General features: G+C 37.3%; 1 protein-coding gene across 2 annotated transcripts in view; it reads right to left on the bottom strand.

Annotated features, from left to right (window-relative positions):
- The window catches only part of LOC106090801 (ras-related protein Rab-38), a 54,964-nt gene extending 33,931 nt beyond the window's left edge, over positions 1-21,033 (bottom strand). The window contains exons 1-2 of one of the 2 annotated variants that reach the window (XM_013257108.2): positions 20,634-21,033; positions 7,743-8,894 (exon numbers count right to left, since the gene is read on the bottom strand). In XM_013257108.2, coding sequence (XP_013112562.2) covers positions 7,743-8,585 — 843 coding nt within the window. In that variant the 5' untranslated portion in view covers positions 8,586-8,894; positions 20,634-21,033. The remainder of the gene's footprint in view (positions 1-7,742; positions 8,895-20,633) is intronic. The other variant, XM_013257110.2, reaches the window with a different exon arrangement.
- Between the last annotated feature and the right edge of the window lie 4,678 nt (positions 21,034-25,711).

Genomic DNA, 25,711 nt, shown 5'->3' with positions numbered 1-25,711 from the left:
AGCGGCACGCCAAAGTGGTACGAGGCTAAAGCTTCCTTGCTTTCCTTGTTTCCTTCCTAGAACATCAGTTTATTTTTACAAGGCTGGTTATACTAATACTGGTACTACTTTAGAGATGCACAGTCATGTTAAACTTCTCTAACAAGGGTTATCGCTCTGCGACACGCCTTTTGGCCTCAGCTATTAACAATAATCACCTTATCACAAAGCAAAAATTTTAATTGGACAGCACTTATTCATATGAGAGAAGCAATCTCTCTGTTTCTAAATGGAATTTGTATGGGCAATTTTGCAAATCAACCACATTTAAATCTGCTTTGCTATTTTCTAAGGCACAGATGTGTAAGAAATTCATGCCAACAACGTATATCACTTGAAAATCGACCCAAATTAAGATTTACCCATGTGTGTATGTGCAGTATAGTGTTGCTATCCGCTGAAGAACTAGCACGTACCAGAACACATGTTAAGCATGCAAATCACTATGTATGTCAGTCATAAAAAACCTTCTTGCCACTCTTCTGCTCTCATCGCCTTCGCAAATCCTTTGAATTTACTGTAACCATGGAAGAGAAGCATGTCTAGCATGCATACAGGTAGCTTCTAGTAATCCTTTGAATAAAACAAAATAGTACAAAAGGATTGATATTCAAAGTCGAATAACGAAATGTGCATACTCTTTAAGTTCACAAGTTGAAAAAAGTAAAAGTACTTAAACAAAGAAAGCATTACAGTTGCACATAGAAAGAATACTTTGATCTACATTAACTTTCTAGATGGAATATGAGGTTGGAGGACATTGGTTCATATATTTTTGCTATTAAGGACATTAAGGTTTTATTGTAGACATTAAAGGACTAATGTCTACTGAGTGACAATTAAGGTAAATTTGATTTTCATATACCATTTTGAGCTACATTTATTTTCAGACTGTTGAGTTTAATAGGCTGCGATGCAAAATATCATCACTCTTCCTTGGCAGTAATAGTTCTGATACATCCACCTTTAGTAATCGAGCTAGGAAAGAAGTTTTAGACATTGTTATATGGTAAGAAATCTGATTAATGCAGCACAGGATCCGAGGGTATCTAGCAATTCTGCTCTCTCTCTCTTGGCACTATTGATATATAAGTGCTAAAACAAAATATATGTGGAAATATTTGGAATACAAAATTCACGACAAAGCGCCATCTACATGTCAAACATAAAATCATACACCAAGGTATTGGCAATTTTTGGCTTAATTTGGTAATTTATCCTTATGATGCCACATTTTCAACTGGGAAATAGTGTGCTCAAAAGGTCTACAGGAATTATAATATAAACCACGCTCGTTCCGAATTTATCCAATTCGAAACCCTAGGTATTAAAGAAACCAGGATGTTGATCATTTTTGGCAACATTTGGTAATTTTTCAAAGTAAATGACTCACTGTGGTCAAATGGGAACAAGAAGGTTAAAAGCGTTTACAGGAAATAAACTATGGACCACGCTCTAGCCACCATCATTCGTTAGTGGGTATAAAAATATGGCGGTATTGATGCGCTGAAGAAAGCCATTGTACGGGAATGGGTTAAAGTTCCGTTCTCATTGCTTCAGTAAAAGGGGCGTAAGTTCTGATATTGACTATAACTGGCACAGGTATTAAGGGAGCTCTTACAAATTTCGTAGGTAGGGAATACGGTTTTTGTGCGTTCTCTGCCTTCAATCGGAAAACAGGGCTATGTAGCAGCTGCATACAAAAATGATAATATTTGGTGTATTATCAGATCTTGAAGGATCCATGTAACTCACTGTAACGGCGAAAATGGGTAGCAAAGCCCATTTCTGGGCTAAAACACTTAAATCGGCTGATCGTTTCTTTCGAACTCCAAAACGGCAAATGGAATGGCCAACTCTTCGGGGGAGGGTATAAAAACATATACTGCATTTTTTGTGGAGGCCACTGTAGCGCAGAGGTTAGCTTGTCCGCCTATGACGCATAACGCCTGGGTTCGAATCCTGGCGAGATCATCAGACAAAAATTTTCAGCGGTGGTTTTCCCCTCCTAATGTTGGCAACATTTGTGAAGTACAATGCCATGTAAAACTTCTTTCGCACTGTGACACGCCTTTCAGACTCGGCTATAAAAAGTAGGCCCCTTATCATTGGGCTTAAACATGAATCGGACTGCACTCATTGATATGTCAGAAGTTTGCCCCTGTTCTTGAGTGGAATGTTCATGGGCAAAATACGCATTTGCATGGTAGGTATTGGTCGGGTTTGGTAGTATTTTTCTTAAATTTTGGTAGGAAATAATTTTTTTGAGTGGCAACACTGCTCACAGCTATACCGTGCCGGGCACATGTTATGGCGCCCAACAATCGTGATAAGTATGGTGCAGCTATACCCTACAACTAAGTTCATTTGTGTGGGTTGCCAAGATTTGGCTCGGCCGAACTCAGCACACTATTACTTGTTAAACTTTATTAACATAGAAAACATATGTATTCCTAAATAAAATTAGTTCGAGTCAAAATTTAGCTTTCATAAATATATTCATTCAAAATTTATAGTATTTTCATAGACTACTTCAAAGAGTGACGGCTAGATGAGGATTTTTGCTGAACCTATATCGCTTGAAAAATTGTGGTGCCCAGGAAATTCCTTTAAAATATGACTGAACAAGAATAACTTAACCAAAGCGTTTGTTTATATCGTTGGACGAAAAAAGTAAAGCAGTCACCTAAGAAAATCAAAATTTCTTTTTTCTAGAATTTTCTCAAAAATTGTAAATTAAAATTTATGTCAACAATAGCTTGTCCTTTATATCCAATTTGAAGCGTTTTACAATTAAGAAAATTGTAATTTTTATTGGCTATCCATTTTTAATGACATTTTGTTTGAATTAAGATTACAAACCTAGAATTACGACAACGATGTACTTGATATCGTCACACAAAATATGTGGCCATAAAAATGTACTCGTATTGCCACACATAGTAAATAACAAGAAATATGTGCATTGAAGTGGGACTAGTTGTTGAATTTACTTATTAAATAATGAATGTAAATAAATAAAATTTCAAAACTTTTTGGGCAAAATTATAAATTTTTGAAATTAAAAAAAAATATTTTAAATAAAATAGGTAAGAATTAAAAAAAAAACAAAAAATATATATATATATATATATATATAATATATATATATATATATATATATATATATATATATATATATATATATATATATATATATATATATATATATATAAATAATATATATATATATATATATATATATATATATATATATATATATATACATATTTTTTTTTTAATTTTTTCTCTAAAATATTTTTTTATTTCAAAAAATTTAACTAATTGTGACCCACTCTAATGTCCATACGTGTGTTGAGTATTAAGAAAAGCTTTTTATTTTCATTATTAGTCTCACAGGGGATTTGTTTAAAATTTAATTTGCGCTCACATTTGTTTAACTTGATGTTGGTAAACATCACGAGGAGAAGAGAGTAATGACCATGCCAAATATTCATACATTCCGTGCATACATTTCTCTCTCAGCTCACATCTACACCACCCCCTAGCTAAGAACTGACAACAAAAAAAAAAGCCTGTTAATAAATGAAAATTTGATATCGATTAAATTTGGTGCACTTGAGAATAGAATAACCGATGAACATTCTCTCTCCCACCGAATTTGCCCAATTAAAATGGTAAAGAAATATAGGCCTTCAATTGTTATTTTAATTTGTTATGATACTTCTCTTATCTTTTGCTCCAATTAAAATGAATCAGTATTTTAAAAGAGGTTGAGCATAGAAGATAATCTAAGGTGGAAGTATTTTTTATACTGTCAAAGGGATTGGGTAAATTTTAAAAATTTAACTCCATATTTAATTTATATTTAGATTTAAGGATTATTTAGGTGTAGGATAACATAACTCATCTAAATTTGAAAATATTTATTTTCAATATTTCGATATTGCCCATACCATGTCAGCATTTGATGTGAATATTGGAAGGTTTAAGTGTTCTTCACTTAACAAACTTCAACCAAATCGAGTAAATTGAGCATCTTAGGAACTCAAGAAGTCAAAGCTGGGGATTACGTACCAAATCGGATGAGAATGTTGCTCAAGATTCAAATCCAGCGTTTGGTTTTGGGGCTATATATCTATATACTGACCTATCTTTGTAGGATTTGGTGTTCAATGAAATCCGATGAACAGGCTTCTATAGCCTCAGAGAAACAAGTCGTGGGTTCGGTTTATATGGGGGCTATATAAATTTATTGACCCATCTAGGTGGAAATTATGTGTGTGAATACCCATCTGGGCACCCGGACTCAAAGCCTGGTGAAAACCGTAAGCGTAGAAAGGCGTGTGGTGGGTGGGCTTAGCACCCCCCAGAAAAGTTTTAACCTCCTTCCCACCGAGAGAAAAATTTAAAAATTGCATTGTTTTCGTTTAAATTTTCTAATTGTATTGCTATTCAATGGGTTGGAAGGGTATTTTGAGTTCGGCTAATGGGACAAACGTTCTGTCATAGCTAAGAAAAGTATATGTAAAGTAAGATATTGACACCTTTAAATAACCAATGACCATGATGTTCCAACAACGATGGGTTCCATGGATTTCAACGAGCTTTCTTTCCTTGAACCTTGACGAGGATGGCTACCTCCACATACGGAAATTTGGCTCTAACAACAACTCTCAACCTTACCCAAAATGTAGCACCGAAAATGAAAAGGGGGCCGATAGGGGCAATATTGGACTCGAATGAAAGGTTTTTTTGTAAAAGAGTACGAAAAAGGCTCAAGAGGGTCATCCCGCCTCCAAAACGGACATGTAAGCCAATTGGGACAATATGGAGCTCAAATGAAAGGTAATTGGGAGTAAAATAGGCAAATTAACAGCCACGCCCCTCCGCCCCATCATATTCAAATCCCACATTGTAAAAGTAGACCTATAGGAATGGTATGGGCTTCTGTAGGCTAGCCGTCACTCCCAAAATTTCTTCTATCCTAAAAAAACCCCAGCCCCAAACGAAAAGTAGTCCGACCGGACTCAATAGGAAAGTATTTGGATGTAGGTATTTGATTTCTCAACTCTGCACCAAGTGTGGGGGTGCCACCCAAAGAAATATATGGAATGATCGTGACAATATCAAACTCAACAAGTTAAAAGGCGTTAAGTTCGGTCGGGCCGAACTTTGGATACCCATCACCTCTGGCATAACTGTAAACCACCTTTCGTCATAATCCAGTGAAAAATGCAAAGCAGCTAAATCGAAATATGCTCCGATTTGGACTAAATTCTACACGGATATTGAGTGGTCTAATAAGTAGGTTTTGTATAACAAAATATTGGTCTTTTTGGTAGCCATATCAAAATAAAGACCGATCTGAACCATATACGACATGGATGTCGGAAAGCCTAACATAACTCACTGTGTCAAATTTCGCGAGATCGGTTTATATGGCAGCTATATTCAAATCTGTACTGATCTGGCCATATTGCAGAAAGATTTCGAGGGGCCAACACAACTCACTGTCCCAAATTTCGGCGTCATCGGACAATAAATGCGCCTTTTATGTGTCCAAAACATTTAATCCAGAGATCGGTCTATATGGCAGCTATATCCAAATCTGGACCGATCTCACTGTATCGACACAACTCACTGTCTCAAATTTCACCAAAATCGGGTAAACAATGTTGCTTTTATGGGCCTAATACCCTAAATCGGCGGATCGGTCTATATGGGGGCTATATCAAAATATAGTCCGATATAGCCCATCTTCGAACTTATCCTGCTCTGTGCAAAGTTTCAGCTCAATATCTCTATTTCTAAATACTGTAACGTGACTTCAACAGACAGACGGACGGATATGGCTAAATCGCCTTAGATCTTTACGGTGATCAAGAATATATATACTTTATAGATTCGGAAATGGATATTTCGATGTGTTGCAAACGGAATGACAAAATGTATATACCCCCATCCATCGGTAGTTGGTATAAAAAGTCCTTAGAAGTAGAGTACGTATCTGATAATATTAGGGAATGAGTATCTAAAGGCCGCCAAAAATCCATTAAACGTATATATTAACCGACCGGGAGAATATGGGACTTAAACGAAAGGACTTAAAGAATAAAGTATGATTCCAATTCGGTGCCAAGTATCTGCGGGCCCGCCACAAAAACCTCTCTAACGGACATGCAAGCCTATCGGGACAATATGGGACTCAAATGAAGATTCTGTGGGAGTAGAGTACGAGTCCTTCCAAATTTAGTATAAGATTGATCCAGGCTTTTGTATCAGATATGATATTTGTAAGACAAAGCATTATCGTAATGAAGAAGGACCCATGGCCCTGGCGCCCGGTTCATAATATCTTACCTGAGGTTGTATAGAAGCCACATCAGGTTGTAGCGAAGCACACCGGTTCGTTAGTATAAACAGAGGAGATACACAATAATACCCACCCCCATGCTTTCCTACCGTAGCGCAGAGGTAATCATGTCCGTCTATGACGCTGAACGCCTGGGTTCGAAAACCGGCGAGACCATCATAAAATTTTCAGCGGTGGTTATATCCCCTCCTAATGCTGGCGACATTTGTGAGGTACTATGCCATGTAAAAACTTCTCCTCAAAAGAGGTGTTCCGCAGCGGCACGCCGTTGGGACTCGGCTATAAAAAGGAGGCCCCTTATCATTGAGCTTAAACATGAATCGGACTGCACTCATTGATTGCACCTGTTCCTTAATGGAATGTTCATGGGCAAATTTGCACGCTTACTCATATATTGTGATTTCTCTCTCTTTCTCTCTCTCATTTTCTATTCCATAGAGAGTTTTATCTCTCCGTTCAGTGTTCAATGTTATGAGTAGTTCCATATAATAAGAGTAACTCTTTTTTTGGCACAAAATAAAGAGAACAAAAATTTAACGTCAACAAAATTTGATTCTTTATTATTTGACAAATTCCAAAGATAAAACTTCTTATCAATCACTGAACATACATATATTTGTGAGCACATATTTTAATCGATATAACATTTCCTAATGACAAAGGCCTTTATACAAATCATTCTTAAAATTGTACCTTGAGGTACAATTTAAAGAGGCTAACAACATGTAGGGCGATAACAGCGATTTTATTGCGAGATCATATCAAATGTTTTGTGGGTTAACGTGAGCACCTTATAAAAAAGTATGCGAAATTCTAATATAGTCATTGATCTCTCTTTAGATTGTTTACCACCTTTTAAGATTAACGTATGTGAGTGCAAATTGTATATTAAACAAATCAAGTGTGAAAATAATATATTAAAAAAAAGCTTTACTTAATATTCAAAAAATGTAGGTGCCATGTATTAGAATGGGTCATGCCAAAAAACAAAAATAAAAAAATTCCTAGTGCACCCTGGAAAATTCCTTTGAATTTGTCCCTCATACACAATTTGGGTGAAATTTAATTTCCTGAAATTAAATTTTCCAAAAAAAAAAAAAAGATTTTGTTAAAAAAAATTAGATTTTCACCAAATTTTTTCCAAAATAGGATTTTTATAGAAATATTTTCGACATGTGATTTTTATAGAAAATTACATTTTCAAAAAAGTGCTTATTTTCCCCAAATGCCAATTTGCACCATACTTTGTGTTGTTTAGTCTTTTCAGATATAGCCTCCATATTTACATATGTATATCAATAAGTAAAACCAAATATTGTCAACTTACCCAATGTTTTGGTACACCATTTCGATTAATGTCCGTTACACCGCCATTTCCGGTGCTAGCTGGCGATGATGTGACCGAACCATTCATAAACCGTTTCCCGCCATTCATGCTTAGCAAAGCTTCCGTAGCTGTATAATCGATATTCTCTTTATAAGCCTTCAAAGATTTCGGAGATATCAAATCGTTGGCATTCAATAGATATTCCGAATAGAATGGTTCCTGAGTTCTCAACGAAATACCTCCGGCCGCTGATCCAAAGAGGGGAGAACGTTTTTCGGTCAATTGACCCAAGGCCCGTGGATTGGTGGTATATTCACGCGGAGGCGTATAAAAATGTTCTCCCTCTGCGGCTAAAGTCGAGGTAGTGGTGTTGCTCGAGTTACTAGTCTCAGTGTCACTCTCCTCCGTGGTAATTGACTCGTTGATTGTGGTATTATCAAAAGCCGTTGAGGAAGAAATATTGGATTTTGAAAATGAATTCACGTTGACAAATTTAAAATCTACTTTGGGACACTTGGTACAATTGCACACGGTGGAGGAAAACGAACCCCGAAAGTCTAATGTTTGGTCGGTTATTGGAGGCAAACGACGTTTGCCTGATGGTGGTTGTGGCCGTGTTGCTATCGATAGCTGATATGGCAGTGAATCAGTCGATGATTGCGAGCTATTGCCACGCCAATCTATGCAGAAAAAATACTCCAACAGACGACGGCAATGGTTGTTGTTATTATTGGGCCCTATACGACGAACGGCACTAGGCACTCGCTTTGTTGTGGATGCGTTTTGAACAATAGTCGCTGTGGTGGCTTCACGGTCACGTATTATTGCAGCAGAAGTTGCCATACACAAAAACGGGCACTAGGTTGATTGTTGGGTTTGACCCGTCTGACGGTGGGTGGGTGGTGGGTTGTTTAGTTGGTGGTAAAAACTTGCAAAATCCTAAACAATTTCGTTTTTGTTGTAATAGCACGTGCTGATGGTGAATAAATAACACAATACATTTATGGGCGGACTTTGTTGCGTTTGTTTTACTATTTTTCCTTTTATTTTTGTGGGTTTTTCATTCCGTGGACTTGTTATCAGTGTTGTTTATATGCTCACACTACTGCCTTTCTTTTTTGTTGTTTATAAAACAGTTTCTAAGAATATTTGCTGTTGTTGTAATGAATCACATGTTTTAGGGTCTTCCTCATATGCGTGGCTTAGTCAATGAGTGATTTTTTAATTTTGTTTTTCATAGACCGTTACTGTTAGAGAATTGTCATAACTCACTACAAAGGTTGATTGACTCTTTCAGTAAATACACACACACACACACACCGAAACTGATCAGATAGCAGACATTATCAATGTTGTCAAATGCAAAAATTTCCCAAACTTCACTTCAACAACATTTTGCTTAAAGAGATCAAATGAACGCTACCCCGACCAACGACATGGTAATATTTTGCTAACAGGTTAAAAAAATGCGAATCGAATCGAAATGGATCATAAACCTCAGCAATGCAAACAATATTTAATTTTGACACCTCGCTCATTCATAAAAGATATTTTTTACATAGTCGAGGCCAAGTATACTCGGATATCTTAGGTGCGTTTTGTTCACCCTAAAAGGAAGAAGTGGCATTTCACCAAAGTCCGGTAAGAGATCGTCGAATGAAAAGAGTAGTGAAGTGGAAATTAACGCTAATGACAAAATTAACAAGTAAAATCGTGCTAAGTTCTGCCGGGCCGAATCTTATATACCCTCCACCATGGATCCAATTTGTCGAGTTCTTTTCCCGGTATCTCTGTTGTGCTGTTTCAGGCTATAGACCGATGCTGTTTCATGTTATAGACCGATTCAGACCGTATTTGACACGTATGTTGAAGGTCATGGGAGAAAACGTAAAAAATCTGCCAAATCGGATAATAATTGCCCCCTCTAGAGGCTCAAGAAGTCAAGATTTCAGATCGGTTTAATGACAGCTGTATAAGGTTATGAACCGATGTGAACCATATTTAGTAAAATTGTTGGAAGTAAAACAAAACACGTCATGCCAAATTTCAGCCAAATCGGATTGGAATTGCGCCCTCTAGAGGCTCAAGAAGGCAAGACACCAGATCGGTTTATATGGCAGCTATATCAGATTATTGACCGATTTCCACCATACTTGGAATTCCGCCCTCTAGAGGCTCAAGAAGTCAAGACCCCCGAAACGGTTTATATGGCAGCTATATCAGATTATTGACCGATTTCCACCATACTTAGCACAGTTGTTGGAAGTCATGTCGAAACACGTCATGCCAAATTTCAGCCAAACTGGATAAGAATAGCGCTCTCTAAAGGCTCAAGAAGTCAAGATCCAAGATCGGTTTATATTGGAAGCTATATCAAAACATGGACCGATAGGGCCCATTTACAATCACTACCGACCTACAATAATAAGAAGTATTCTTGCAAAATTGCAAGCGGCTAGCTTTACTCCTTCGAAAGTTAGCATGCTTTCGACAGACGGACGGACGGACGGACATGGCTGGATTGACATAAAATGTCATGTCGATCAATAATATATATACTTTATGGGGTCTTAGACGAATATTTCGAGGAGTTATAAACAGAATGAAAAAACTAGTATACCCCATCCTATGGTGGCGGGTATAAAAAGAGCCAGGCCGACAGCAGAAGAAGAACACAGCTGGAGTTTAACCACAGTAGGGTCAAATGAAAAGAAAAGAGGAAACTAAAGCTTATGACAAAATACCCAGGCGAACCGGAGAGAGTATCTTACAGTCAGCCATTTCAAGTCCTTACAGCACCTGTGCCTTCTCCCCGCAATTGCAAGGCAGTGACACAAAAGTGCTCCGGCTTCAACTCTTTCTCATCGCCACAAACCTCGGAGAAGGCCGTCTCCCCATATGGCCAGCGCGAAGTCTTTCTCCCTCTCTTTATTTTCATCAACAATCTGTTGGGTCAGACATCGAATCCGATCTACTCATTTGCGGATGACAGTAATCTCTGTCATTCGTACTCATTCTACCATAGGCCTAGTCTTCGAGAAATTGAGGACAAGAGGCGGATTATGGACAATACACTCTGCCAGGATTTGCTAGCCATTTCTGAGTGGGGTCGAATGAATCGAGTATATTTTAATGCACGGAAGACTCGGTGCTGCTTGCTGTCACACAAACGATTCGTTGACCCATTACGATCATCTTTGTCTGTTAAAGGTGTAGATGTTGAGCAATCAGAAACTCTAGATGTTCTGGGCATGACAATACAAAGTGATGTCCGTTGGGCTAAACATGTATTTGAAGTGTCGAAAGAAGCATTCAAGTGTTTAGGCTTCCTTAATCGGTGTAAGAATTACTTCACTCCGTCTGATCTTTTTAACATCTACACCACTTTCATAAGGCCGAAAATGGAGTACAACTCACATATATTGGCTGGAGCTTCAAAATCATCCCTGGAGCTACTGGACCGTGTACAGAGAAGAGCGATGGCGATGATTGGGGACAGTGGGGATTGGGGACCAACTCTATTGCCTCCCTTCATCTCCATCGCAATGTGGGTTGTTTGGCGCTGTCCTATCGGTACTTTCATGGTGTGTATTCGTCTGATATTCGTCTTCTTATTCCTGATGTAAGGATGTATGTCAGGGATACTAGACATTCCAGGAACTCACATCCGTTTGTAATTGATTTGCCAGCGCACTGCATAATGCATTATAGAGAGAATTCTTATTTCGCCCGAACCGTTCGTATGTGGAATCGACTTTCGGCAAATGTTTTTCCCATCCATTTTGACATCCAAAGATTTAAGACAAATGTCAATAAGCACTACATCCTTTTCCCTCCTTCCAATTCATAATTTCCTCTCGCCAACGCAATGCACTGCATTCATAGGGGACATACCCTGCGTGTTGGCAGACAGTAATAGTAAGGCACTAGGCTCTGCTGAAATTCTTTCTAATGTTTTTTAGGTGTTCACAAAACAAGCTCTCTGTGCAACAAAAAATATAACGCCACTGTATATCATAATTATTATTTCATTGGAGTTAAGACTTGTCCGCACCCAATAAGGTTGTAAAGGTTTTATAATCAGAGGTAGCTACTGGGTATAAATCGATCTTCGGCAAACGCTTTTCGTCTACTCAGAAAGTATTAACTTAAGATTTGTTGATTTGACTTTCACCCATTGAATGGTGGAGAGTGTATTATACCCTACAAATACTCGTATATCAGGTATTAATACCAAAAGAAAATTCTCTTTGTCTTTACTCCGAATCGAAAACGTCAAAAATTTGATTCACTCTCCCAACAAATTGAGTCAGTGAAGAAGAAAACAGTAACGCTTGCTTAGGCAAACAATAACGGCACATACTAGAAATTTATCATCGAAATAGCTTCAAGGTCGAAGAGACGTTTTCATTATCTTAAATGTTCGTAGTTTGGGGAAAAGCAAACATATGCTGGCTTGCGCGAGTTCGCTTCTACGATGATAAACTGTATCGAATGACTTCGAACAGAACATGCCAAGGGGCCAAGAGTTGATTGTTTTTATAGAACGCTTTTTAAACAGCTGCGGGAGTCTATAATAATGAGCATGTGAGAGTATGACTTTGACTTTATTATCACATTTATTTTTGTTGCTTTCTTGTTTGCCTATTTCGCTTCAGATATTTATTTTAAATACAAAGAATATGACAATACATAACTTAACCTAAGGGCACACAAAAATGAAATTTACATACAATGAGTGATCACTGTTATGGATAGCAATTTGAATAAAAATTCTCGTGGAGTTGTAGGTATGGAGAAAGATGGTGTGTATGGCGGACAACAAACTTGGTATAAGGAGAAAAGAAATGAATGTTGATTGCCGGTTGCCAAAAAAAGGCACGGAAACTGGCTAGGAGGACCGCTAGTCAATAATAGGTTTCGCTTTGCATTTCATCATCATACAATTCCAAAACCAAATAAGAACAAATATTGATGATGTAGTATACATACATAATTATTTTGTAATTTTAAGTTTCTAAATCAGATGAACAGTTATTGACACAAATATACGTATGGCATATGCAATTAGGACACCCCCAACGTTGACGACCTACGCAAACGAAAAAAGGACCATGATTTGCGGACCTGCACCTGGAATGTCCGCACTTTTTATAGAGAAGGTACAGTACAAGGCAGATATTACCGCTTTACAGGAAGTGCGATGGACTGGGAATGACGTCACTACAACACCAAACGGTGACGAACTATACTATAGCTGCCATAACACGAGGCATGAATTTGGCTTTAGATTCGTGGTAAGTCGGAGACTGAAACACCTAGTCTCCAGTGGATGAGAGGCTAGCCACAATCCGCATAAAAGCCAAATTATTCAACATCAGCCTTATTTGTGCCCATGCCCCGACGGAAGACAATGACGAGCAGACCAAGGATATTTTCTACGAGGGCCTAGAGAGAGAATATGACCGCTGCCCCGCCCATGCTATTAAAATCGTTCTGGGAGATTTTAATGAGAAAATAGGGAAGGAAGACATTTTTGGTCCAACAGTCGGAAAGTTTAGCCTCCACGAGATAACGTCCAGTAATGGGTTGAGACTGATAGATTTCGCCGCGGCAAAAAACATGGTAGTTAGTAGCACCAGATTTCAACATAAAAATATTCACAAAGCCACATGGCTGTCACCCGATCAAAAAAAATGATATAATGGCGCGGTGGCAAACTATTGCCCACTCCATGGAAAATGCCGCGAAATCCCTGCTTGGGTACCCGAAGTCTCCTGCAAGAAATCCATGGTAAGACCAAGAGTGTCGAGATGCTACTGAAGCCAAGAATGCCGCATATAGAGCAACCCTGCAATCAGTAGCAACGCGCCAGATGAAGGAGGGGTATCGGGAGAAAAGGAGAAACGCTTATTCCGCAGAAAGAAAAAGGAAATGGAACGTGAGTGTGAGTGTGAGGGAAATGGAACGTGAGTGTGAGGGAAATGGAATGTGAGTGTGAGGGAATTGAGATGTACAGGAGTCAGAATGAAGTCCGGAAATTTTACCAAAGAATTAAACATCAAACCGATGACTTTAATGCAGGCACATCCTCCTGCAGAGACAAAGAAGGAAATCTGGTAACTGACACAAATAACATGCTGAGGATATGAAAAAAACATTTTACCCAACTGCTAGTGTCCGACGTTGGCGGCGAAGAGGATACCCCAGAACCAATCAATGATGATGGTCTGGAATGTTTACCTCCAAGTCAGAATGAGGTCCAAGTAGCAGAGACCCGACTAAAGAACAATAAGGCAGCAGGAGTACACGGGTTATGCGCTGAATTATTTTAGACCGGAGGCGACACGCTGATAAGGCGTATGCATCAGTTTATCTGCGCAATCTGGCTAGAAGAACGCATACCCCATGATTGGAACCTCAGCTAACTACAGAGGAATAAGTCTCCTCCCCATCAAGATACAATATACTCTCCAGCGTACTGTGGGAAAGATTAAAACCTAAAGTCAATAAGATAATTGGGCCCTATCAATACGGCTTAAGACCTGGTAAAACCACCCTAGACCAGATATTAATATTGCCAAATCATGGAAAGGACTCGAGAAGGACAAATCACCACCTACCATTTCTTTGTGGACTACAAAGCCGCCTTCGATACTCCTTTACGTTCAAATATATTTCAAGCCATATCTGAGTTTGGTATCCCTGCAAAATTACTGCAGGATGACACTTGCTGATACGCGTCCCTCAGCAAGAATAGGAAAGAATCTCTCCGAACCATTTAATACCAAACGAGGTTTCAGACAAGGAGACAGCCTATCGTGTGATCTCTTTATTATCCTGCTGGAGAAGATTATACGAGATGCAGATGTGAATAGATATGGCACACTAATCACAAGAGAACACATGCTACTCGCCTATGCCAATGACATCGACATCATAGGTCGGTCACCGGAAGTAGTAATTGCAGCCTTTGAAAAAATCGAAAGAGAGTCAGTGAAAATGGGTCTGGCAGTAAATGGAGAAAAGACGAAATGGATGGTTTCAACTCCTAAAACACCTTGTACAACTGACAGATAAAGAAAATGGAGAAAGTTGGGAAACACAACTTTGAGATAGTCAGTAACCCTATCTACCTCGGCACCGCCGTAACCGAAACGAATGACACCAGTTTTGAGATAAAGCGAAGAATAATACTGGCAAACAAATGCTATTTCGGATTAAGTAAGCAGTTTAGAAACAAGAGCACCTCTCGACAGACGAAGATTACTCTATACAAGCCACTGATACTACCCGTGCTGTTATATGGTTCTGAAGCATGGGTACTTGTGAAAGCAGATGAGGCAGTGCTTGGAGTATTTGAGTGAAAAAATGGAGCAGGTTGCGTTAATGGAGAATATAGGCGACGTATGAACCACGAGCTGTATGAGCTATATGACGACGATAGCATAGTTACACGCATCAAAATACTACGGCGTTGGCCAGGTCATGTTGTCAGAATTAATTACAATTTGCAGACGCAAACTTCCCTGAAAATCGGAACGGGGCTGGTATACTTCATAGGGATTTGGAAAAATATTCCAAGATGTTGCCAACGAGATGAAGAGATTATAATACCAGCTCTCCTTTTGTAGAAAATATAAAAAATCGACAAACTTTTCCTTATGATGCAAAGAAAGCCTTATAAAAATTCAAGAATCTCATCACAATCCTAAAAAATAGTCTGAAATTAAGTCGCATTTAAATCTAAGATTGATTTGAGTTATCGCATGTAACCTTTTGGTACATATTTTTTTTTTAATATTTAATTAGATTGGTTTAATGAACCTGTTTATTTTTAAATATTGATAAGTAGGTATATCATAATAAAAGCTTGTGATCAATGCAGTTTATTCAACCTGTAGACTCAAATTTGGTTTGGAACGTTTTCTGTTTTATAAAATAAAATCCACGATACAAAGAACTCTATCCCATCAATTTTTCATCATTGGTATTCAAGACTTTGCACTTTGCCTTCAGGTTAGGTTATGTTAGGTCGAAAAGAGGGTGCGGATAGTAATCCGTCCATGCCACTATGGACATACACCCATGCCAGTAATAAGCTTGTTGTGCTCTCTAAAAACTAAAAACGTAACCTCGAAGAAGAAAATTTAAAGTTAGGAATTCCGTGCTACTTACAAAATCCTTTATTGCCTAGCATACCACTACCCTAAGTTGGTTCATGTCTGGTATTGTGTCCCCACCTATGTACCGGTGTTTTTTGCCGCGAAAGCTGGGCATAGGAAATGCTCCAACGTCGTTGTGTCATCATCTTCCCCCCTTTGCCTTCAACCGACGCTGAAAATGAGGATCCAAATCGGGACAGGGCGAAGTAGAGGGAAAGTAGGAAGAAGGTCAGTTCTTCGTCTATGTGCAACGTGTCATATAGTGTTATAGGATACACGTAAACCAATAATTCAAGTCATACACAAAGTTTTCGACAAACAAACTTTGTTTGCAAAAAACATTGGACTTTGTTTACGATAAAGTTGCAAGAAATTTTATGACAAATTTATTCAAGAATTTCTTACGAATAAAATGTTAATATGTAAATCGGATGATGCATATATATGGGACATATATCCTAATCTGAATCGATTTTGATAGAATTGTTAACAGTTATAAGAAAATGCTGTGAGCCAAATTTCGTGAGGATCGCTTAAAAAAATGAACACACTATTACAGTATTAATTCAAATTGGCCGAACATATAAAGGGTGATTTTTTTGAGGTTAGGATTTTCATGCATTAGTATTTGACAGATCACGTGGGATTTCAGACATGGTGTCAAAGAGAAAGATGCTCAGAATGCTTTGACATTTCATCATGAATAGACTTACTAACGAGCAACGCTTGCAAATCATTTTCAGTGAATGGGCCCTAGAAAAGTTGGCAGAAAATCCGCTTTTTTATCGACAAATTTTGTTCAGCGATGAGGCTCATTTCTGGTTGAATGGCTACGTAAATAAGCAAAATTGCCGCATTTGGAGTGAAGAGCAACCAGAAGCCGTTCAAGAACTGCCCATGCATCCCGAAAAATGCACTGTTTGGTGTGGTTTGTACGCTGGTGGAATCATTGGACCGTATTTTTTCAAAGATGCTGTTGGACGCAACGTTACGGTGAATGAACACATTTCGAACCGAACACTGATTTTGGTAATAAAATTCAATGATTTGCAAGCGTTGCTCGTTAGTAAGTCTATTCATCATGAAATGTCAAAGCATACTGAGCATCTTTCTCTTTGACACCATGTCTGAAATCTCACGTGATCTGTCAAATACTAATGCATGAAAATCCTAACCTCAAAAAAATCACCCTTTATTAGAGCTAAATCTAATCCATACAGTGCTCGGCAAAAATCCATGCACAAGTGTTGAGAGGTTTATATGAAATTCATCTGTAATTAGAGTCATTTTAGAATACTTCGTGCTAAATTTCGTGAGGGTCGGTTAACAAATAACCATATTAATAACCAGACTGTTGGCAAAATCGGTCCATTTTTGCTTCAAAGGAAAAAAAATTAAAATCGGTTTCAATCACGAAATTAATAAATTAACACAATAATTTTTTTAATAGAAACTGCTCCAATCACGAAAATGATAAAATCAATCAACGTTTTTGAGAAAGATAAATGAAAAAAATTCCAATTGAAAAAATTATGTATTCAATTAAAATTGAAAATATTTTAAATTTTCAATTAATTTTTTAATTGATCTAATTAAAACAAGTAAAAAGGTATTAAGTTCGGCCGGGCCGAACTTTGGGTATCCTGTGAACCCTCTTTCATCACAATCCGGTGAAAATTTAATAACTTATGCACCCAAATTCGGCACGGACATTAAGTGGTCTAATAAATACAAGTCATTGTTGAATTTTGTATTTCAAATTTCAACAAAATCGGATAATAAATAAAGCTTTTATGAGCTTCAGGCCCTTTATCGGGAGATCTGTCTGTATGGCAGCTATATCTAAATATAATCCGATTCAAACCATATTTGGGACGGATGTCGGAAGACCTAAAACTACCCACAATCGGGTAACAAATAGAGATTTTATGGGCTTCAGACCCCTTATCGGCATTTCGGTCTATATGGCAGCTTTATCTAAATTTAGTCCGATCCGAACCATATTTGAGACGGATGTGGGAAAACCTAAAACTACCCACTGTTTAAAATTTCAACGAAATCAGATAATAAATAGAGTTTTTATGGGCTTCAGACCCTTTATCGACAGATCAGTCTATACGGCAGCTATATCTAAATATAGTTCGATCTGAACCATATTTGGATCCAATGTTAGAGATACTCAATGTTTTAAATTTCAGCGAAATCGGTTAAAAAATAAAGCTTTTATTGGCTTTAGACCCTTTATCTGGAGATCGGTCTATATTGCAGGTATACCTAAATATATGGCAGCTATAAATAAATTTATCCATATTTAGGTCAGATGTCAGGAGACCTAAAATAACCCACTGTTTAAAATTTCAGTGAAATCGGGTAATAAATAAAGCTTTTATGGACTTCAGACCCTTTATCGGGAGATCGGTCTGTACGACAGCTATACCTAAATATAGGCCGCTCTGAACCATATTTGGGTCAGTTGTCGGGAGGCCTCACTGTTTTAAATTTTAGCGAAATCGGATGAAAAATAAAGCATTTATGGGCATTGGACCCTTTATCGGCAGATCGTTATATATAGCAGCTGTATCCAAATATGGTCCGATTTGTTCCGTTCAAGAACTTAACCAGTGTGCATCAAAAAGACATATCTATGCCAGATTTCAGCTCAATATCTCAATTTTTGAAGGATGTAGAGTGATTACAACGAACGGACGGACAGACACACGGACATCGTTAAATCGTCTTAGAATTTTAAGGCGATCCGAAATATATATACTTTGTAGGGTCGGAAATTGATATTTCGATGTGTTGCAAGCGGAATGACTAAATAAATATACCCCCTATACTACGGTGATGTGTATAAAAATGGTAGGTATACCTACTTGTTGTTTGATATTTCGATGTGTTGCAAACGGAATGACTAAATCAATATACCCCCTATCCTACGGTGGCGGGTATAAAAATGGTAGGTATACCTACTTGTTGTTTGGAACAACGAATCTATTTCCATCAAAGTGGTTTGAAACTGATATGTTTTCACTCTATCCTTAATTTAAAATGTTCTAAATTATCTCATTTGTATTCTTTCCATAATAATTACGTTTTTCATACAAACAAAAAAACTTTTACGATGCTATTGTTTATACCCAACGTGCTGATAATGTATTCGCACATTTACTACATTTGTCTTTGTTTGTCACTCGACTTTTCGCATGTTAAGAATTTATCTGGGAAACTAGTTCGAAAATAATTATTATTATACATGCCATATACTCAAATAGTTTATATTCTTATCTCTTTGAATGCCATCGGGTGGAAAACGAAATAAAAATTAAAGAGGAAAAACGTAAAAAAAGAGATGAAAACTCACTTATTCAACACTTTGAAGTATGAAAAGTTTAATTTTATTAACAATATGTTTTCATATTAATATATGATTCGATTATAGACAGGATTCACTAATAGAAGGTTAGGTCACATGCAAAAACACAAAGTGGATAGGCCCCATAAACATCATTAAGGATGTCAAATCTGACGATTGAAAATGTCATCATATAGGAGAAAACGTAAACAAAGAATGAATGTAAAAAGAGAACAAGTTGACATCCTCAATGCCAAGTACTGCCAAATATTAAAAAAAAAGTATATCGGCTGATCGCTTGGCTTAACCTTATTCAGTGAATCCTGGATTATAGATTGCAACCCAACTTCAGTTGAGTTGCCAAATGGCAAATTTGTTATAGAAATTACCATTTCTGTATTGAATAGAATGAGTTTTTAAATTTTTCTGAGTAGTTGAACGTTCAAAACACTAATATTGGATGAAACTGACAAAAATTTCCAACCTTACACTAATTTTTATTTCATGATGTCATCTTCTGGCAAGGCAACCATAGTTGAGTTGCCATCCATAATCGACCTTTATAGATAAACACCATATTCCCTGTACCCCTTCAATAACCACTTGAAACCACAGGACTAAAATTTTGTAACAGAAAATATGTACACTTTGACCTTTTTGTTTAATGTTTCTATATCGCTTTGAGCCACTGTACGATGTAATGCAATGTAGTGATATGTTGGCCCCCAACAATCAGCTACAGCATGAAACATCCATCCATCGTCTTTGTTTTGGTAAGACAAAGGCAGACCAAAACAAGTTCATAGACCTTCAATGCCGGTATGAGTTGAATTAGAGTGTACAAATAACCGCTTATACATAGGTATATAGAAGAGTGCTGATGTCAGTGTGTATGTGTTTTGGGTTTGTATGTCAAAAGAATCATTCAAATTGTTGGCTTAAATAAATCGAAAAAACCAACTGACCAACCAACAGACAAATCATCAAAAAAAAAAAAAAAATAACGAAAAGAAAGACTCGCATATGAGTTAAACAATTACAACAAAAACATAAAATGCTAAATTCAGCTTAAATTTTTATGTGGTTAAGCTAAAGAAGACCATGGAAGGTTTAGAACGCACCGCTATGCCCCGCCGGACATAGGTACTACAAAAAGACAAACCCAAGCTGAATTTTCTTAGAATTTGTTCAAAAAAATATAAACTCAAATTAGTTAAGCCATAATTTTGAATTGTTTTCTTTTAAAAAAAGTTTTTTTTTTTTTTTAAATATTACTGATGACACTAGACACTATCATTCTCTGGCGGAATTGTTGTTAAAGTCGTCACCATTTTGTTCTACATCTCTGTGACATTATTAATCCATTCGTACCGTTATAATTGATTGCACTTTAGTGCCGCGCCAAATGAAGAACTGTCACACTTTGCACTAATCTCACACACACACAAACACAATACTGAAATGCGCGGACTCTCACAAATACACATGCATGTTTAAATATTCCTTGTTGTTGTTGTTGGTTGTATTAACCACAGAAAAACATAACACGCACAAATGATAAACAAACGGAATTGGCGGAAAAGCAATGATTATGAAGATTAAATGCGCGGTCTTGTGTTTTGGTTAACTTGCCCAACAAAGGTAACAATTTAAACAAATTTCACGTAAAATATAAAGTTTACACTAAGGTTTTTAGCGTTTGATTGCTATATGGGATAGATTTGTTTGGATGTTGGGAGAACGAGAAAAAAAAACACTCCCACTTTAACGTCCGGCCGCAAGTGTATCAAATTAACAACTGAACTTTTCTTCGTTTGCCGTAATTTGACTCTGCTAAACTTTGTCTGTTGTCGTTGGGTCGTTCGTTTGGTCGAACGGCTACTGTGTGGCAGAGTAGTGTTGCCACAGGTACAAGTTTTAAAGATAACTTATATGAATTTCCAAGGTTATATTTATATATGCTATACGCAACACCATAGGATGGGGGTATCAAATATTGGTCTGCCAACCGATAAAGTATATATATTCTTGATCGTCTTGACATTATATGTCGATCTAACCAAGTCCGTCCCTCTGTAGAAATCACGAATTTTTACACAGATACTTTTTATTAACGTAAGTCGTTTGGGATCGCTAATGGGCCAAATCGGTTAAGATTTGGATATAGCGTCCATATAAAGCTGTGCTTCGACTGAACTTCTTAAGCCCCTAGGAGCGGAAAGTATTATCCGTTACAACTTCCATCAACCGAAAAAGTACTGTCCAAATCAGTTTATTACCTATTATATGTACCTAGCTCCCATATAAACTGACCTCCCGATTTGACAACTTCAGCCCCAATAAACCGCACTTATTAACCGATTTGGCTGAGTAGTGGTTTGCTATTGTTTCCAACATCTGAGGTATGTATTGGTCTATAACCTGATACAGCTTCCGTATTAACCGATCTTCCTAAAGCTGAGTATGCACCTCTAGCGCAATTTTCGGTTGCAGCCAAGACATTTATGTTGCCACTGAAAAATAGTTGTGTAGAATACAAAATGGCGACAAACATCGATTTATAATTTCGTCCGAATTTTAATCATTTTTGGATAATAAAGTACATATGTGCTGTAATTAGTCGTTTTTATTTGCAAATAACTTAATATCATGGTTCATGGTATTAATTCATTCATAGCTGCAAGAAAAATTCATCAATGACTACTATGTCACCCTGTTACACAAAGAAAATTTCATTTGAGCTGCGTACTTGCAAGCTTAATTTTCAGTAACGGTACCGATAACAAAAATTTCGTTTAGAATATATGCATTTCTTATTGTAACGAAAATTTTACCTGAGGTGCATACTGCGCTTAATTTGACAGAAACTTGGTATGCAAAGTACTCATGTGCCCTTGTACCGAACATATGCCCTAACCTAACCTGTTAATTTTCCATTCCGTTTACAACATGTTGAATATCGTATAAGGACTAAATCTACCTTATTGGGATATAGCTACCATACACATCGATCCACCATTTAGGTCTTGACCCAACAAAAGTAAGGTTCCGAAATTATTTACAAGCACAGAGTCAAATGTGATCAAAATCGGGCTATATGTGGATATAGGTGTCATATAAACCGATTTTCCAATTTAAAGTTTTGGGCCGATAAAATATGTTTTTTATGTTTCGTTTTAGGCACTCGACCTCCGTACCGAGAACGATCTAGATTAGACCATATTGGGATGTAGTTGTCATATAGACTGATCTGCCGATTTAACATGTTGGGTTTATAAGGGGTGTATATTTCATTAGATATATGTACATAGATAAAATTTGGAACATGGAGTTGTCCAGTATGGTCCGGATCAGATATATGCAAAGCTGCCATATAGACCAATCTGACGTTTTCACATTTTGGGTTTATAAGGACCGCATATTTTATCCGATATATCTTAAACTTTGAAAAGGGAGTGACTAGATCGGGCTATATTTGTTTTCGAATTTCGATGAAATTTGGACCAGTCATCGAACCTTAATTTGATGTAAGTTCCTTGATGCCTTGAAATTCAAGACGTACTTTTCATCTAATTTCCATAAATTTATGTAAGTATTTATATCCGCGATTGTGAGTTCCTACCCAAAGTTCGCACCGGCTGAACTTAATGAGCTTTTGCTGTATTTTTTATTTTATCCTTATTTTCCCTTAAGTTTATTGAATTTATTTTTTTATGTTTATCTTTCAAAAGCTATTGTCAAAGAAACCATATTGGCAACTCTGAATTTTATCTTGCTTTGTTATAAAAGTAAAAGCAAGCAAGCAACAACATCGACAACAACGAGTCACGACAAAACATACCACATGTACTAAAACCATTTCAAACGAATAAAAGCAAATGATGGAGCCAGGGGGGTTTTGTTTTCATATAATATGGAAAAACAACAACAAACTCTCGTTATATTAACACTCTCGCTCTGGCTCTCCTTGTTATTCCTTTTTGACAATTCAGAGAACGGGAGAAGGCATGACTTCATGTTTTTGGTATTTGTGACACTCTCATTTTAGCAACACATTGTTGTAGACAAGCATACCAATGACATGACCCCCCTCAATAAAAAGGATTTGGTTGTTGTTGTTATTGTAACAGTGTGTTGTACACTGTAGCGGCAGCCCTTGCGATGAAAGGCTTCATAGGGTCAATCAAATACGTACCACTGATATTAACCACTGCTGGTGGGGTGGTAAAAAAGCTTTTTATTTTCTTTTTTTAATTTATAAAGCTTTAAAAGGGGGGATGCTTTGTCAAAAGATTCGGAACCTCTATCATGGGACAGGGATGGTTTTAATTTTCAAAACATGTATTCGGTCGTTAATGGTTTGCTGATAGGCTTATGGATAGAACGTTGACTTATGCATTACAAATATTATTTTCACAACGCAATTGCCAATAATCTGGTTATCTTCTATCCACCCTATTGTGTAACACCCATCAATCTATCGATTGATCTGTTATGATATTTTTATCAACAACTTCCTTTAGACATTAAACGAGCATATTTCTGATCTTTGAAGACCTTGAATGCAACTTCAAACCGCAAAATAAGACAATACAACTGAAAGTAAAAGTATGAGAAACAAGTTTCAAATTTGCATTGCACCACATCACAGTCGTAGCTCACGACTCGGAGGCAGACAAGCAAGAAACTAGATTGGATTTTAGAGTAACTGCAAATGCCAAAATGCAATTAACTAACAATTGTTTAGAGCAACTACATCCGTAATAGCTACAATAAATACATTCCCTCACTGTAGGAATACCTGTAACAAGAAAAATGGACTTGAAACATTTACCACAGATTTTGCACAGTGTGAGACGAATGAGGAAAAATTATCAAAGCAGTTTTTCTATAGAAAACCTTATTCAGCCAGGCTGAATTAAAGTTTTCCTATAAAAAATAATGAATTTGTAGTCCAAACATGATTGATGTTATCTCTTGAAACTACTGTGCCCCGTATGAACTGAATCTTTGCCACAGCAACTCTTGCTTTTTGCACAATGAAATGGAAAACAACGTCACATGGCAATTACCAGCATTCGAGTAGCCGTGGAGCAAAAATACTCATTAAATGGGTCGGTCAGTAGTCTCTTGCTTTGTTTACATAAGAAATGTAAACCAATGATCATTTCTAGATTTAATCTTTTGTTTTGGGGTTTCATTTCATAGTAGCTGTAAAAAAATGCTCCAAAAAAGTACAGTTTAGATTTCTTGCTTTAGTGTGTAATTGGTTTAAAGTGCAACATAATCCTTATGCATTGGAAGGTGTATTTAAATTACCTGGAAATTGCAATTTTATGGAAAAATTTGTCAAAGCTGAGATTGCTGTGATCTTTGGAATTAGTCGAATAAGTTTCGTAATCTACACTCAAATACCTTTCGTTTGAGGTGTACATGTTCCGTTCGGTGTACATGTCCATTTGCGGCATAATTTTGGGGTTGGGCTTCCCGCCTGGGAATTGAACCCATCTTTTGTATATGTTTCGTATTCTACTCTCAAGTAACTTTCGTTTAAATCCCATATTGTCCCGATCGGCCGACATGTCCGTTTGGGAGTGGTTTTTGGGGAGGGGCGGCCCCCTGGGACTTGATATAATTTTGATATAAGTTTCGTATTTTGTTGTTGTTGTAGCCACATGTCCTTACGTGGAGGTAGCGATGCTCGTCAAGCTCCAATGTGAGCAAGCAAATAATGCTTATGCTGATTGTGACTAGCCTCTCATCTACCGGAGTAAACATGGAGACAAGATGTTTTTCTTCCACTGTGTGACGATAGGAAACCTGGAAGGACGAGATTTCTGATCAGATACCAGAGACGACACTTGAGGGCAGTGTGAGGAATTGCTGCCAGCGGCACAGTCTAGAACTGATGGAACCCTAGTATTGCGCTCTGGAAAATCATGTTACATAGATGTATTAAAGTTAGAGAAAATATAGACCGTAGATCTTGGCTCTTGACTTCTTGAGCTTCTAGAGGGCGCAATCCTTATCTGAAATTTTGCATGTGGTATTTTGTTATGACTTTCAACATCTGTGCTAAGTTCGGACCATAATCTGATGTAGCTCCAATATAAACCGATCTTAAATCTTGACTTCTTGAGCCATTAGAGGGCTCAATTCTTATCTTCTTTGGCTTAAATTTAGCATGACGTGCTTTGTTATGACTTCCAATAACCGTGCCTAATATCGTTCAAATCGGTCCATAACCTCATATAGCTGCCATATAAACCGATCTCGGATCTAGATTTCTTGAGCCTCTAGAGTATGCAATTATTATCCGATTTGGCTGAATTTTTGTACAACAGCTTCTCCCAAGATCTTCTCTGACTAACCACAAATACACAGCCAAATTCATGACTCGTTTCATGGCAGCTATAATATAGGGTGACACTTTTCGGTTTTGTTGTGGA

This window comes from Stomoxys calcitrans, chromosome 5 (genome assembly GCF_963082655.1).
Source record: "Stomoxys calcitrans chromosome 5, idStoCalc2.1, whole genome shotgun sequence".
NCBI lineage: Eukaryota > Metazoa > Arthropoda > Insecta > Diptera > Muscidae > Stomoxys > Stomoxys calcitrans.
The sequence above is the reverse complement of the archived record's forward strand: the minus strand, read 5'-3'. Positions and strand labels throughout refer to the sequence as shown.